We start from the raw sequence: 14,126 nt of genomic DNA, 5'->3' as shown, positions 1-14,126 counted from the left end.
GAGAAACTCAACAAAAGACCATGGGGGAGGGGAAAGGGAAAAAAAGTTATAGAGAGGGAAGGAGGCAAACTATAAGAGCCACTTAAATACTGAGAACAAACTGGGGATTGATGGGGGTGGGAGAGAGGGGAAAGTGGGTGATGGGAATTGAGGAGGGCACTTGTTGGGATGAGCACTGGATGTTGTATGGAAACCAACTTGACAATAAATTATATTTAAAACAAAAATAATTTTTTGTTTACAAATAGTGAAACCGATAGTACCCAGGATAACTTGCGTCTGCTTTAAATGTGCCCCCACTCATTCTGTTCTCTTGATTTTAAGTGGCCTCACCAGTCCACTAAAAATGAGCAAATCTAAGCCAGGACAGCCCCCCACCCCCCCTCCCCCCCGAAATTGTATACCAAGTGTTATGTATAAGGGTACTTTTCTGTGAGAAGAGTCAGTAGATACAGTTAAATTCTCAATGAGGTTAAAGTTCTCTGCATGATAAGAGGCCACCATAGAGCCTAGGTTCTTCCAAATGCAGAATAAGTCAGTTTGGGCGGTTGTTTTCTTTTTCTTTTTTCTTTTTTCTTTTTTTGAGTTGAGATTATTATACGAGGAAGGTCGGCCTATTCACAATCCTGGGTAGAAGGGCATAGGAATTGTTTTAGCCTTAGTAATTTGAGCCTGTAGCAATAAATGAGATAAAGAGAGGCTATTCTAGATCCTAGAACATAGTGATGCAAGATACAAAATTTCAGACCATATCTCGTGAAGAGAAGCACATTTCCATGATCACTGTCTGTCCAAAGGACCATCCACTTCAGCTGAAATTGGTACAGAGTAAACTCCCTGCCACCTGGTAGCTGGCTGATCACTCTGGAGACTGGTGCCATATCAGGGGCTCCATGTTGGCCCTGCTTCTGGCCCTCAGAAGATGGGGCACTCAGCAGTGGCTGTGGTGAGGTCAGCCTTGGTGAGTGGAGGCCCATGGTGCTGAGCACAACCTCCATCCCTGCCACTTGGCCACTTAGTTCTTGGCCCCCCTGGGTTCTGACATGGCTGCTGGGGAAGAGCCTGCTGGATATTTACCAAATGGGTATGCTAACCATTAGATCATTAAACTTCTGCTCTGCTAAGGTTATTCTTTACTGACCAATCTCCTGAGACACATTTATCTTTACATTCTATGCTCATCTGGACACATCTATCCCCCCACCCCTTCCTCACACCCCTTTGTCACAATTCTCTCATTGTGTTCCTTCAAAGTTCCTGACCATGCAGCCATTCAACTGGGCATAAAATACACATCAATATAGACTTATATCTTTGGCCATCTCCCCCTTCAATAAAAATGAATGACCAGGAGGCCAGCTCGACTTTCTGCCTTCTGGAAGGATTTCCTTGAACAAAGTTCCTATAAAGTTGGCCCCTCTTGGCCTGTGTGGTAGGTGGGATTCTAAGTACGCCCCTTCAAGATTCCAGTCTTGTTTATTCAGTCTAACCCTAATATGAGCACTGCTGTGGTGGGTTTTGCAGACATACAGAGGCAAAGTGTTGGAGCAAGCCAGGCAGTCTGGAGGTTAAAAGACCCTTATCAGACTGACAAGGGATACGCTGTAAGAAAAACATGACATTGTGGAGTTTTCTTTTAATGTTTATGAGAAGGTTGACATTTCCTCAACTAGCCACGTTTTTACCAACTTACAAAGATTTAGCGTACACAAAGGTGACGACATCGCATACATACATGTATGAATTTTTTATTTTCACACGTTCATCGATGCTGGAGAACGTTCCAGTTATGACTTTCTTGTGATTTATTTAGTCCTTCCAGGACAAAAATTGTACCTTTTTCTTTCAAAATACTATCAAAGACTGGGGCACCTGGGTGGCTCAGTTGGTTGGGTGTCCGACTTCAGTTCAGGTCACGATCTTACAGTCTGTGAGTTCAAGCCCCACATCGAGCTCTGCACTGACAGCGTAGAGCCTGGAGGCTACTTCAGATTCTGTCTCCCTCTCTCTCTGTCCCTCCCCCGCTCGCACTCTGGCTCTCTCTCGAAAATAAAATAAAAACATAAAAAAGGTTTTTGAATAAAAAAAGAAATACAATCGAAGATGCGAATGTAAGGATTTAAATCTGAAACATCACTCAGCAACAAGGGTATTTGTTCACGTTTGGTTATGCAACTTAACAGCAAGGAAATTTCACATATGAAATCCCAAAGAATCCCTACCTGCAAGCTATCCACACAGGGGGAAATCTAACTAACTCTAGTAGCAGGTGCTATAATGAGGCTTAATGAAAATAGGGGATAGATAGATAGATAGATGATAGATAGATAGATAGATAGATAGATAGATAGATAGATTTCTTAAAGTCCTCATCATGGGTGGTTGTGCACAATTATATAGACACCACGCATTAGTTTTCTTCCAGAGGAAAAGGACTTTATGAATAATATAGTTTCATTTCTTGGGTTTATACTTAGATTGAAATGGAGTATGTAGGAAGAAGCACTTACAAAGTGGTGGAATAAAAACTTCTGAAAACCCACTGATGCCAAACAGCAATGAGAACACTGGCAAATGTTGTCAAGGTTTCAGCGCTCTGGAATTAACCAACGGGGCTACAAGACTCGGAACGATGTTCATGCAAGAAAACTGGCTAAATCGCAATGCTGACAGCAGCCTTTGTGATGTTTTAAACTGCCCTCTTCCTAACCTCCTCTTTTCTGCTCCCCAGTAGCCTTGAAAATTGACTCATAGCTCCTGTTGCTCTGTGAGGCGGCAACCTAGCAGCCGCACTGAAGGGGAAGAAAGAGATTCAGAGCTTCCGCAAAGCTCCCTTTCCAGACGGTTGTCACTATTCGAGGTGCCTGGTGACTGCCTGGAAAGCACTGCTGTCAGGACTGTGCGTAATTCCGCAGTCTGAGAGCTCCCTCTGTGTGCACAGCCCTGTTCACAACCTGATGCTCCTGTACCGAGTGTGGAAGAGAAGGGGTGATCCTGTTTTGATTTTATGAGCAATATTTCATTTTTAGTATATGTGCTGCCGAAGCGAGCACAATATTTCATTTTTTAAAAAAGGTTTATTTATTTTGAGAGAGAGAGAGAGAGAGAGAGAGAGAGAGAGAGAGAGAGAGAGAGAAGGGCAGAGATAGAAAGAGAGAGAATTCCCAAACAGGTTCTGTACCGTCAGCACTGAGCCCGACTCGGGGCTGGAACTCAGGAACCGCAAGATCGTGACCTGAGCTAAACTCGGCCCTTAACAGACTGAGCCTCCCAGGCGCCCCAATGAGCAACATTTCTAACTCTCCCCCAAGAGTAATGTGCAAAGCAGATTTGTGCTGGCAGTTTTATAGCAAGGGCTTTTAACTTTTTCTCACGAATATCTGCTGCATTTTATCACGTGTGGTCTTCATCTATTAGGATGATCATATCATCCTCCTCTCTTACTGTTAATACGGTGTGCCAGCTTTTGACTTATTCCCTCTCCGCTCCAAATTCACACTGCTAGCCTGCTGGATTGAAAAATGTTCTGGTTCCTTTAAGTTTTCTTGTGGCGTCAGTGACCGAGGTCTGTCTGTAGGGGGCGCCTGACACACGCTGGCGGGGGCGTGGGGGGTGGAAAGACGTGCTTCGTGGCGCTGGGGGACCGGCACAGAAGGGTCCTGGGGACCAGAGGCTTCTCCAGCACCAGGCTCTGCGCCCAGAACTGCAGGCACGCTGCAGGGCAGCGGGCCTGCAGCATCCGGGGTCTGCTGCTTGGCTTACACCCCCCCCCGGGAAAATAATAATGTATCAGTCCTCCGGCCACACACGTGCCTGTGCACAGCGCTCCCAGAACCCTTAGAGGGCGCATTTCCAGCGACTCCCAGAGGGCACATTTCTAGAAAGTTCCACGTGTGCACACCGCTCCCAGAACCCTTAGAGGGCGCATTTCCAGCGACTCCCAGAGGGCACATTTCTAGAAAGTTCCACGTGAGAGGCACCACAGCCTCACTGCCATTTTGCGGGTTACCGCCAGGCTCCGGGAACAAGGTCAGCCTTTTAACACTCGGAGCGCGGCTCCTTTTCCCTGGGAGCTCTCCCTGAACTCGGGAGGCGTGTCTCCCTTGGGTGCGGTATCTTGCGGGGTGATCAACCTCAGCTCCGTGGAAACAGTTCCTTGGCTTCTGGTCTCAGCCCGGGGTGGGCGGCCTTTCCCTGGGCAGCGGGCGTCGGCCAGCTTGGTGGTCAGAGAGACAGAGTTCCGCGAGGGCCTTTCCTCGTGGACCCGTCTCAGTGCTGGGGAGGGGACTCTTGTCCGGGGGCTTATGTCAGTCGTGAGTGGGGGTGGGGGTGTTTCCTGGCCGTGCACCCGAGCCGTGCGAGGGCAGCGTTTCCTCGGGCGCGCTGCCTCGGCCCCCAGATTCCTGCCCACGAGGGCCACTGCCTCAGCCTGTGGGAGCCTCTCCTCGGGGCTTGGCTCAGCCTGAGGGGGCACTTTTCCCTGGGTGCTCTGTCTCAGCCTCGGTGGCGGTGGGCTTTGCTCGCGTCGGGCTGGTCCCCGGGCGGTGGGGGGGGGGGGACGCTGAGTCCTGGGGAGGCTTTCACGGGTGCTGTGTCACAGCCAGTGGGGGTGCTGCTCCTCGGGTGTTTAAGACTGGAGTGAAAGTCGCCCTCGGGGGGCTCTGTGTGAGCCGTCGGGGAGACAACTTGACGTTGGGTCCTTTCTGGGCGCTGGCGGCTTGGGCTCTTTCTTGGTGCTCCCGCGGCTGCCATCTGGGGAGCTGAGACTGTTGTTGGAAAGGTCCATCTGTGCACAGAAGGGGGACTCCGCCTTGAGTGCTCCGCCTCAGCCCTGGCTGAGGAGGTGTCCCTTCTGCAGTGGGGGGGACTAGGCCCCGGCTGCTGTCTCAGCCGTGGCTGCGGAGCAGTGTGGGGCTCTGTCTCAGCCTTTGGGGGGAGGTCTTCGTTGGGTGCGCAGAGGCACTCTCGGGAAGTTGTTCTTCCAAGGATGCTGTGTTGCAGCCTTGGGCACAGTAATTTTCCTTGAATTCTGGATCTAGTCTTGGGGGAGTTTCATCTCACTTTTTAACTATCACCTGGGGCATCAAGCTGGGGACCTGGGTCCACAGTGTATGAGAGTTGGTTACGTTCCATACTCACAAACACTTGGTGTACAGGCAGTCTTGAATCTCAGCCACCCTGCTGGGTGTGCAAGGGCCTCTCCTTAAGTCTAAATGTGCCTTTTGTGCTGATTAGAGGTTGATTGGCCATCCGTGTGTGTGTTTTACGAGGTGCCTTTCCAGGTCTTTTTAGCCACATTTCATTGAAATATTTGTGTTTTGCTAAATTGATTTGTAGCCCTGCATATATTTCTATTTCTATGTATACTTAAATATATCAATCTGAGTATCTTCTGCGGATCTGTTTTGCTTTGTCACCATCTCAATAGTGTCATTTCGATGAACAGATATTCTCAGTTCAATTAAGTGTAATTGAACAATCTCTTCTTTCTGGTCAGTGCTTTTATTTTTTCAAAACCTTTCCTACTCCAAAGCCATGAAGGTGACGTCCTAGGTTTTATTCCAGATGTCCTCTTCATCTGATATCAATGTGGTGTGGATGGGACTGAGGTCAGAGAGGAGGCCCGTTTCCCCGCAGGGGCCGGGTGGACTTACCGAAGGGCCCACAGTGGTTCGCGGGCCCCAGTGTCAGCCGTCTAGCAGCTGTTCTTTCCGGATTGATTTCCAGACCCTCTAGGGTCTTGCACGGGTGTATCCGCCCACCCTTGCTCCAATGCCACGTGCTTGCCACTCTCCTCAGCCCTTCCACTGTGTACTATCAGCTCACTAATTTCCCCAAAAGGAACAAGATGGAGTTTTGAAATTCGAAATAGAAAGTTATTTACATTTTAAATATGATTACAATAGTTACTCCTGGCAGAAATGACAATAATGACTTAATGAGTCTTGCGATCCGTAAAAAAAAAAAAAAAAAAATGTATTTCTCTCCATTGCCTTGAGGCCTGAAACATCTCTCAGTGGGGTTTTTGTGTCACGTATAGTTCTCTGGGACACCTGTCATTAGGTTTACTCCCTGGGTTTTGATGTTGTTGACACTGTTCGCAATGGTATTTTAATTTTCTTTTTCTAAATATTTTGGTTATTACAGAGAAGTAGATGTGGTTTTCGATTCTTCCTCCTGAATACAATAAATTGGCTGTTGTTCACATATCAACTCTAATTGTTCGTATCCTTTTGGATATCCCATGTACAGAAAAATGTCATCTGTGAATGACAGTTTTGCTTTTCCCTTTGCACAATTTATACTTGTAATATTTTCTTGACACTGTTGCAGTTTTTTAAATTTTTTTTTTCAGCGTTTATTTATTTTTGGGACAGAGAGAGACAGAGCATGAACGGGGGAGGGGCAGAGAGAGAGGGAGACACAGAATCGGAAGCAGGCTCCAGGCTCCGAGCCATCAGCCCAGAGCCCGACGCGGGGCTCAAACTCACGGACCGCGAGATCGCGAGATCGCGAGATCGTGACCTGGCTGAAGCCGGACGCTTAACGGACTGCGCCACCCAGGCGCCCCAACACTGTTGCAGTTTTTATGACCTCCGTATATTTTTGAATAGATAGTAGACGTCCTTGTCTGGTTTACAAACTTAGGTAGAAAATGTGTGGTATGTCGCCATTAAGTATTATGTTTGCTATAGGATTTTGGGGGGTGAATACTCTCTATTAGGTTAAGGAAACTACCTTCTATTCTCAGTTGCTGATACTTTTTAAGCATCAGTAGCTTGTGAACTTGGAACCATCTATAAAATTAATAATGGAAACTTTCCTTGTTTTTTTTTCTAAATACAATTGGACTGATCAAATTTTAAACCAATGTTGCCTTCATGAAATACACGACATCATAACATGATGCATATCTTTTTTGTTTGTTTGCTAATCTTTTGTTCAGAATTTGTATATGTGTTTTCAGGAAAGGAATCTTGGCCAGTGGTTTTCCTTTCTTCTATGTCCTTGTTAGATGTTGGTGTCAGGTTTGTACTTGCATCATAAAATGAGGTGGGAACTGGTCCAAGAGTTTATGTAACACTGATATTATTTCCCCCTAAATTCGTGGAGTACTCATCAGGGAAGCCTTCTGGATAGGAAGTTTTTGTTTATTTTTAATTTTTTAACTTTTTAATTTTTTTTTAATTGGATAGGAGGTTTTTAAATTTTTTTGTTAATCCTTTTACCAGATACAGGAGTTCTAAGGTTTTGTCTTTCTTCTTTAGTAAAATTTTGGTGATCTTTATTTTTCCCTAAGTGTCTCTATTTTATCTCAGCTCATACAATGGAAGGTGCCAGGCAGGAGCCTTGAGAAAGCAAAGGAGGGGTGGTCCCTGGGTTGGCCTGGAATCAGGTTTGAGAACAGATCAGCTCCCTGTGCTGCTCAACCCTCATATGGTCACTTTACTCCAGGCCCTGACTGTGAACATTTTGAGTTCAAATGCAATCAAAGGTTTATCTTCAAAGTTAAATGCAGTTAACATCTTGCAGTTCGAATGGTACTCAAGTAGTTTTCAGGGGATGACAGTTCTCAGGGAAAGGGATTCACACTCACCAGCATCACAAGAGATCTGCTGATAAACAAGCATGTCAACGGCAGGGTGACAGATGTAGTCGAGGTGATGGAAGTCGTGCTCAGCAGACTGACACGCTCTTCCCTAGTCACTCCTGTTCCTGGATTTCTTGACTGTGCTCCAATGCAGCGCGTGAGGCCTCACAGCAGGGATTTCGGTGACCTTCAGTTCTTGTTCTGGCCACTCTTGATGTGGCCACCCCCGCCTCATCTCAACACTTTATTCTTTTTTAATTTTTTAATGTCTTTATTTATTTTTTAGACAGAGAGAGACAGAGCAGGAGCAGGGGAGGGGCAGAGAGAGAGAGAGGGAGACGCAGAATCCGAAGCAGGCTCCAGGCTCGGAGCTGTCGGCACGGAGCCTGATGCGGGGCTCGAACCCACCAACTGCGAGATCATGACCTGAGCCGAAGTCGGACGCTCAAACGACTGAGCCACCCAGGCGCCCCTCAACACTTTTATAAGATGGTCTGTTCCGAGCAAAGGGATTTTCGTGACCAGACGAAACTGAAGGCTGCATGCGAGCAACCCCTGGAGAAGGCATCAGTACTACCAAACCTTCCCACTGCTCCTGGGACTCTCTGGGCTCCAGATCCCTTCTGACTCCCTCCACATCTTCTCTTCCTTACCTTGGCCCTGAGTTTTTGCCACAATTATAGCTCTGTGAAATACTGAATAAATTAGTACGAGTAGAGCATTTAGCAGAGTAGAGCATTTAGCTGGCTAGTATGAAATGCACCCTGAAAATAATTCTCCCCTTTTGTAGTTCTTCTTAATGGGAACTGTCAATGATTCCGAAAAGGAATTTGTCCCCAGTTCGTTCCAATATGATGGGGCAAATTTGGGGGTTACCCTTAAATGAGAAGACCTTTCAGCTAGTCTGACATACCAATACGTGCCAATTGATCTATGAACAATATTGAGAAGTGCCCATCACAGGGCTCCTAGATGGACACGTTGGACTCTGTGCCATTGGACACGCGTGGATTAAAGATTTCCACCTCCTGTCCCCTCACCCTCGACCAGGGGCATTCTGTAAAGACTCGGCCAATATCGATAATGTTGTATTTAAATCAAATATGGAAAGGAAACTGAATTATTTCCCCTGAAAGGGTTGACACAGAATGTTATTTACTTTGTCAGCGAGGTAATCATGTATTTCTTTAATTCTGGCTGAGGGGTTCGCATCCTGCAAGTGAGCTGATTCATCGTGTACAATGTTTGCCTTTGGACTACGCTTGTAGGATAGCTTCCTCCCAAGCTTCCTCGATTTTCTCCCTAGAGGGATGGAAAAGAGGCTGGGGCTCCTGAGAACGGAGTGTTTCTGGGGGCATGATAAACCTTGGCCCTTGAGAAAACTCACATTAACGATGGAGAGGCATGTTGTATGCACATATGTACAATGAAGCTTCAGCATGGTTGCATTTTTTTAAGTTTATTTGTTTATTAGAGAGAGAGAGAGAGAGAGAGAGAGAGAGAGAGAACCAGCAGGGGAGGGGCAGAGAGAATGAGAGGGAGAAACCCGAGCAGCCCTGACTCAGGGCTCTGTCCCACGAACCGTGAGATCATGACCTGAGCTGATATCAAGGGTCTGAGCCACCCATGCACCCTAGTTTGGTTGCATTTTTGTCATTAATGGGCTATGTTTCTTGATGCTTCTCAGGAAATGATGACCGATAAAGCAGAGGAGTCTGCTGTTGGGCCCGAGAACCAAATGAAACGTCATGGAGAACCCATGACTTCTCCTCTGTGTAAGAGAAGACTGACCATGGCAATGCTGTCAGTGATGCCGGAAGGAGAGGGAGCATCCGAGGCCGGGGACTCAGCCGTGTGTTTGGAAGATGGTGAGGATGCCCGTCCCCCACCCCCTTCCTGACCTGCCCCAGTGCAGCCTGGCCTCTGGCTCCTCCCTGCCAGGGAGCAGTTCCCTCAAGGTCACCGGCTTTGGGTGACGCTGCCCTTAATTTCTCATCCACATTAGGCACAGGTGTTCCCGCTCTCCTTCATGGAAACCTTCCTGGATTCCCAAGCTCCGCACTCAACTGGTTTCCTTCTCCTTATTGAATATTCCTTTCCTTTCATTCTTTTTTGAGTCTTCTGGCTCTCCTCTTAATATTGTACTCCTTCCTGGATCCCACCATCGGGATGTCCCTCTACCCACCGCCTCCTCACTCAGCAGGTCGCTGCACTAGCTTCTGACCTTACAGCTGCTCTCCCACTTGACCCTCCTGACCCATCACCGCCCTGCAGCCCGACTGACCCTGTGCGCACGGAAATCCGACCCTGCCACGTCCATCCCGAAACCCGCCACCAACTCCCCCGAGCGCTCAGAACAGAATCGGAGCTCCCGACGCTGGTCTACATGCTCTGCAGGACCCGGGCCTGCCCTCCTCTCCTGCACGCGTCCTCTGGGTGTCCTCCTTGTTCTCTCTGCCTCTGTCCTTTGCTCCACGGCCCCGGCTCGTCCCCTCCTAGGGCCCTGCACTGGCCCTCACGGCAGCCAAAAGTCCTCCTCACATGCACAGGCCGCCCTGTCTCCTGCTCCACGGGTCACCTCCTCAGAGGGCCCTGCCCCACCGCGGATCCTGGAGGCACCCCCTCCTGCTCTCTGTCACATCCCTGATGTCTTCCTTCCTAACACGAGTTCAAACTGTATAACTCCCTTTACCCATTTTACACATACCGTCTGACTTCCCCATGAGGATGTAAGTTCCACAAGGGTAGGGATTGTTTCTGTCTGTCTCGTTCACTGCCCATCTCCCAGCATTTGGCTCAGTGCCTGGCACAGAGGAGGCTGAGTAAATGAAGGAGAGGTGTCAACATGATGTAGAAAATAATTCATCTTCTGGGACAGAAAAGACCGATGAGGAAGATCATTAACTGACTGGGAGTGTTAGTGATGGAGTGCCAATATCAGGCATGCTGACATCAAGTGGCACGTTCAGCTTTTTACCTTGTAAACGGCATCAAAGGGGCATTAAACCATGGGTGCCAGGGCCCTGTGAATGTTTGTTTACTGGTTGTACTGTCCAACTACATTTCCGTATGCACACAGAGTGCCAAGAATGTAAGAGGCTTCTTCTGTTATTTTTCCTGAAGTCCAATTTTCAGGTCCGATACATAGATCCGGTGTATCCTCCTGCTATGACCTAAGAACTTGAGAGACTGTGGAGCACGTGGATGTCCATGCGGGGTCGTTGAAATGCCTGCCGTTGCAGCTCCGCATTACACTTGGTTTCCAGATGCACCTGTCGTTCACAATATCCACAGCGGGCGAGGGAAAAGTGGTCGATCCCTACTGATAGCTTCTTGTCAAAATCCGTTTGCCCAGAGCCTATGAATATGGCAGGAGATGGTATTCTACACCAGCCAATCGGACTCTCTGCCTCGTGACTTAACCCGTCTCAGCAAAGGTGGGCCGAGTCACAAACCTGGTAGTAATGCACTGGCGGGAGGAATCATTACCATCCGTCTCTCTACAGATGATCCCAAGGTCACCGCAGTATCTGTGCTGGAAGAAGGGCCAGGGAAACTGCCAAAAACGATGGAAACCACTGTGGAAAGGAAACATCAACTGAAGAAGGAAATTCGAAGATTTGGACAACGTAAGTAGAATAGGAATTTTCATAAGTGAAACCACAGGAAGTCTTTCTCATTCTATGAGTTCAAAGTTTTTTTAAGTTTACTTATTTTGAGAAGGGGGGGGGGCAGAGAGAGGGAGAGAGAGAATCCCGCAGCCTCTGCACTGACAGTGCCGGGTTGGAGCTCATGAACTGTGGGGTTATGACCTAAGCTGAAATCAAGGGTTGGATGCTTAACCGACTAAGCCACCTAGGCGCCCCTCTCATTCTGTGATTTAGACTGGATTCCACAGAGCTCTTACGGCTTATCCTTTCCCAGAATTGGGTTTTCACATAATTTAAGACAGTTCCTCTTTATTGTGACTAAAATGTCTCAGTACTTTGTTCTTTTTTAATCTCTTAATTGTTTATTATTCATAAGGGTTGCATGGGGAGCTATGTTTCGGTGTCCGGATGTAAGCATGTAAAGCACAAGTACTATGTAACATTCTAGCCCTTGAATGATTGCTGAGGCAGCAGATACACCAAGATTGAGCTCTGCCTCTTCTTTCTACTTTAGAAATGCTGACAGTTTTTTTTTTTCTAAATATATCCAGAATATGATAGAGTCTTCAAACTGCTTGAAGGAGTGCAAGAACCTCTGGAATTGCGGCAAAAATTTTGTTGCATTTTGCAGGAGGAAGGCAACAAGGTGGGTACAGAGAGAAACTCCAGTATGTTTCACAGCAGGGCCCAGGGAGGTGCTGGGCAAAGGGTCGGGACAGGACTGCCTGGCTTTCTTAAACCCTGGCCCTCAGTCAGAGTTCATGCTGTCTCTGCAGTTATTTAGATTGATATTATCTGATCTGCCTCATTCTTCCAAGCTCAATAAGACTTCTATTCACAACAGAATTTCAGGTGGGTGTGGACCATCGACCGACACTCTTTGTATTTCCTAGATTGTCTCTTACCATGAGGGTCCATTTTCTATTCCCATGTAGATTGGAAGCTTCTCTTTCTATTCTTCACAGAGTCTCCATAATTATGGGTTCTTGGATATCTTTTGGCTAGTGACTTGTTTCTTTGTTTTCAGATTTAAAAGACAAGACTTAATAAGCCACCTTGAGACAGTACTAGAAAAATTGGAATCAGACCAAATTCTCAACGAAGATAATCCCACCCCAAATTTATAATCCTACTAGTGAAATGATCAATAACAAACCAGAACAAGATGGCTGCCTTAGAATGGAACCCGATATTGTTGATGCCTCCTCACACATGTTAGTTAAGACAATTGTCTTCTTGAGGCCAAGAAAAAGAGTTGGAACTTAAATGTTATAAATTTCTGTTATTAAAAGCTGGGCATTTTCCCTAAGTATTTGGTTTGAACAGACGATTTATTGTGTGTGTGTGTGTGTCTGTGTTTGCCTTCCCCCTGAAATGGGGGACCCCGTGAAGTCATCAGGTTGCACTGAATCCTACTCCTCAGCGGGCCCCAGGCCTGTAGCTGGCATTCGTAACTGTCTTGTCCACTAGCCATTTCTTCTTCGTTTTGCCTGAGAGCTGTCTCAGCCTGAGGGGTCAGTGGGCTCCTCCTGAGGGGATGACTCACACCTTAACTACAGATGGACCTGACCAGTAGATGTCCTCACTGAAGTGAGTTGTTATAACTTCCTTTGACTGGAGTCAGCACCGTGAGAGCGCCGGGAGACACCCAAACCTCGCCGACATATTCCTCCTCAGTGTCTTGTGTCGTTGCGAGCCAGTGTCCTTAACACTCGGGTTCCGTCTCCCCACCCTGTGCAGGCGCCCCGTGTTTGCCTGACGGTGGGGAGAGACGAGCATCCAGACTGACCGCCGGGCAGCGTCTGTTTCCATTTCAGTGGAGTCAGTGTAGGGGCTCTGGTGGAAAACAGTCCTCCTTTGGGAAAAGACCTCCGGTACGGGGAAGCCGGAAGCTGTGGGGACAGGAAGCAAAATTTCGCTACTGGATGCGTGGGAGTGAGAGTGAGTGGAGCCCCTCACATTGCCATCCCTTCAGTAAGGAAGACGTGATCACGCCCATGGGGGGGACAGCTCTCTCTCTTGGCAAATGAGGGAGAGCATGACAGCCTCTAAACTATATTGTCCCAGCCCCTCAAGGTACCGTCTCCAAGTTAGAACCAAAACTGAGGCTTTGAAAGATCATTCTATGATTTTTTCTTTGAAACTTCTGCTTGGGGATGATGAGGCAGGTCATAACCCTAGTGCATTCCGTGAGCATGTGCCCCGAGAAGCAATATCCTTGTTTCTAAGTGATGCTGCCTGGAAATCCATGACAGGAGATCAGGCATTTTCTAAGTCCATGAATGTTGGGTTCCTCAAAACTCGATGGGTGGGAAGGAAGATCCATCGGCAGAACCGAGGTGCAGCTACCTTTCCCTGAGGAAAGAGACCAAAATAATCAACCTGCCACCTGGTAGCTGACTGACCATGTGGGGGAATGGCGCCATATTGGGTTCTCGGTGTGGGTCTGTGTGACTGGCGCACAAAGAAGTCAGCAGTGTCTACACAACAACATCAGTCCTGGTGCGGGATGCCCCATTACTACTTGGAGGAAGAGGGGTGCCTGTAAGGAGCTATGGGTGTGGTCCTGGGAGCTCAGAGTGCCCTCAACTGAGAGACATAAAGGAATTGGGGACCTCACTCCTACAACCTGAAGAAACTAGACCTGACAATGACCTGACAGGGCTTGGAAGCAGGTTTTCTCTCTTGAGTTTCCAGTTAATGACTCAGCATGGTCAACAACTTGACTTTAACTCCATGAGCCCCTGAGGAGAGAAACTCATAGTACCTGCCTGGAATTCTGAGCTATGAAACTGCTTGAGAATACATTTGTGTCATTTCACACCGCTAAATATGGACAAATTTATTATGCAGAATTATAATATTAATATGGGTCTCTTATAGTT

At 47.6% G+C, this 14,126-nt stretch overlaps 1 protein-coding gene across 1 annotated transcript; it reads left to right on the top strand.

Moving 5' to 3' along the window:
- The first annotated feature begins 3,803 nt into the window (after window positions 1–3,803).
- Window positions 3,804–12,553, top strand: LOC102900259 (integrator complex subunit 6-like). Its single transcript, XM_019823489.3, has 5 exons — window positions 3,804–4,029; window positions 9,279–9,459; window positions 11,098–11,220; window positions 11,793–11,887; window positions 12,269–12,553. Exons 2-5 carry the CDS (start codon window positions 9,282–9,284, stop codon window positions 12,272–12,274), a joined length of 402 nt encoding a protein of 133 aa, XP_019679048.2. The 5' UTR covers window positions 3,804–4,029; window positions 9,279–9,281; the 3' UTR covers window positions 12,275–12,553.
- The last annotated feature ends 1,573 nt before the right edge of the window (window positions 12,554–14,126 follow it).

The sequence above is a fragment of the Felis catus genome, chromosome X (genome assembly GCF_018350175.1).
Source record: "Felis catus isolate Fca126 chromosome X, F.catus_Fca126_mat1.0, whole genome shotgun sequence".
Classification (NCBI taxonomy): domain Eukaryota; kingdom Metazoa; phylum Chordata; class Mammalia; order Carnivora; family Felidae; genus Felis; species Felis catus.
The sequence above is the reverse complement of the archived record's forward strand: the minus strand, read 5'-3'. Positions and strand labels throughout refer to the sequence as shown.

Coding starts and splice junctions, on each gene's coding strand:
- LOC102900259 (XM_019823489.3), top strand. CDS start 9,282: ATGATGACCGATAAAGCAGAGGAGTCTGCTGTTGGGCCCGAGAACCAA. Junction 9,460..11,097: donor AGCCGTGTGTTTGGAAGATG/GTGAGGATGCCC, acceptor GTCTCTCTACAG/ATGATCCCAAGGTCACCGCA. Junction 11,221..11,792: donor AATTCGAAGATTTGGACAAC/GTAAGTAGAATA, acceptor AAATATATCCAG/AATATGATAGAGTCTTCAAA.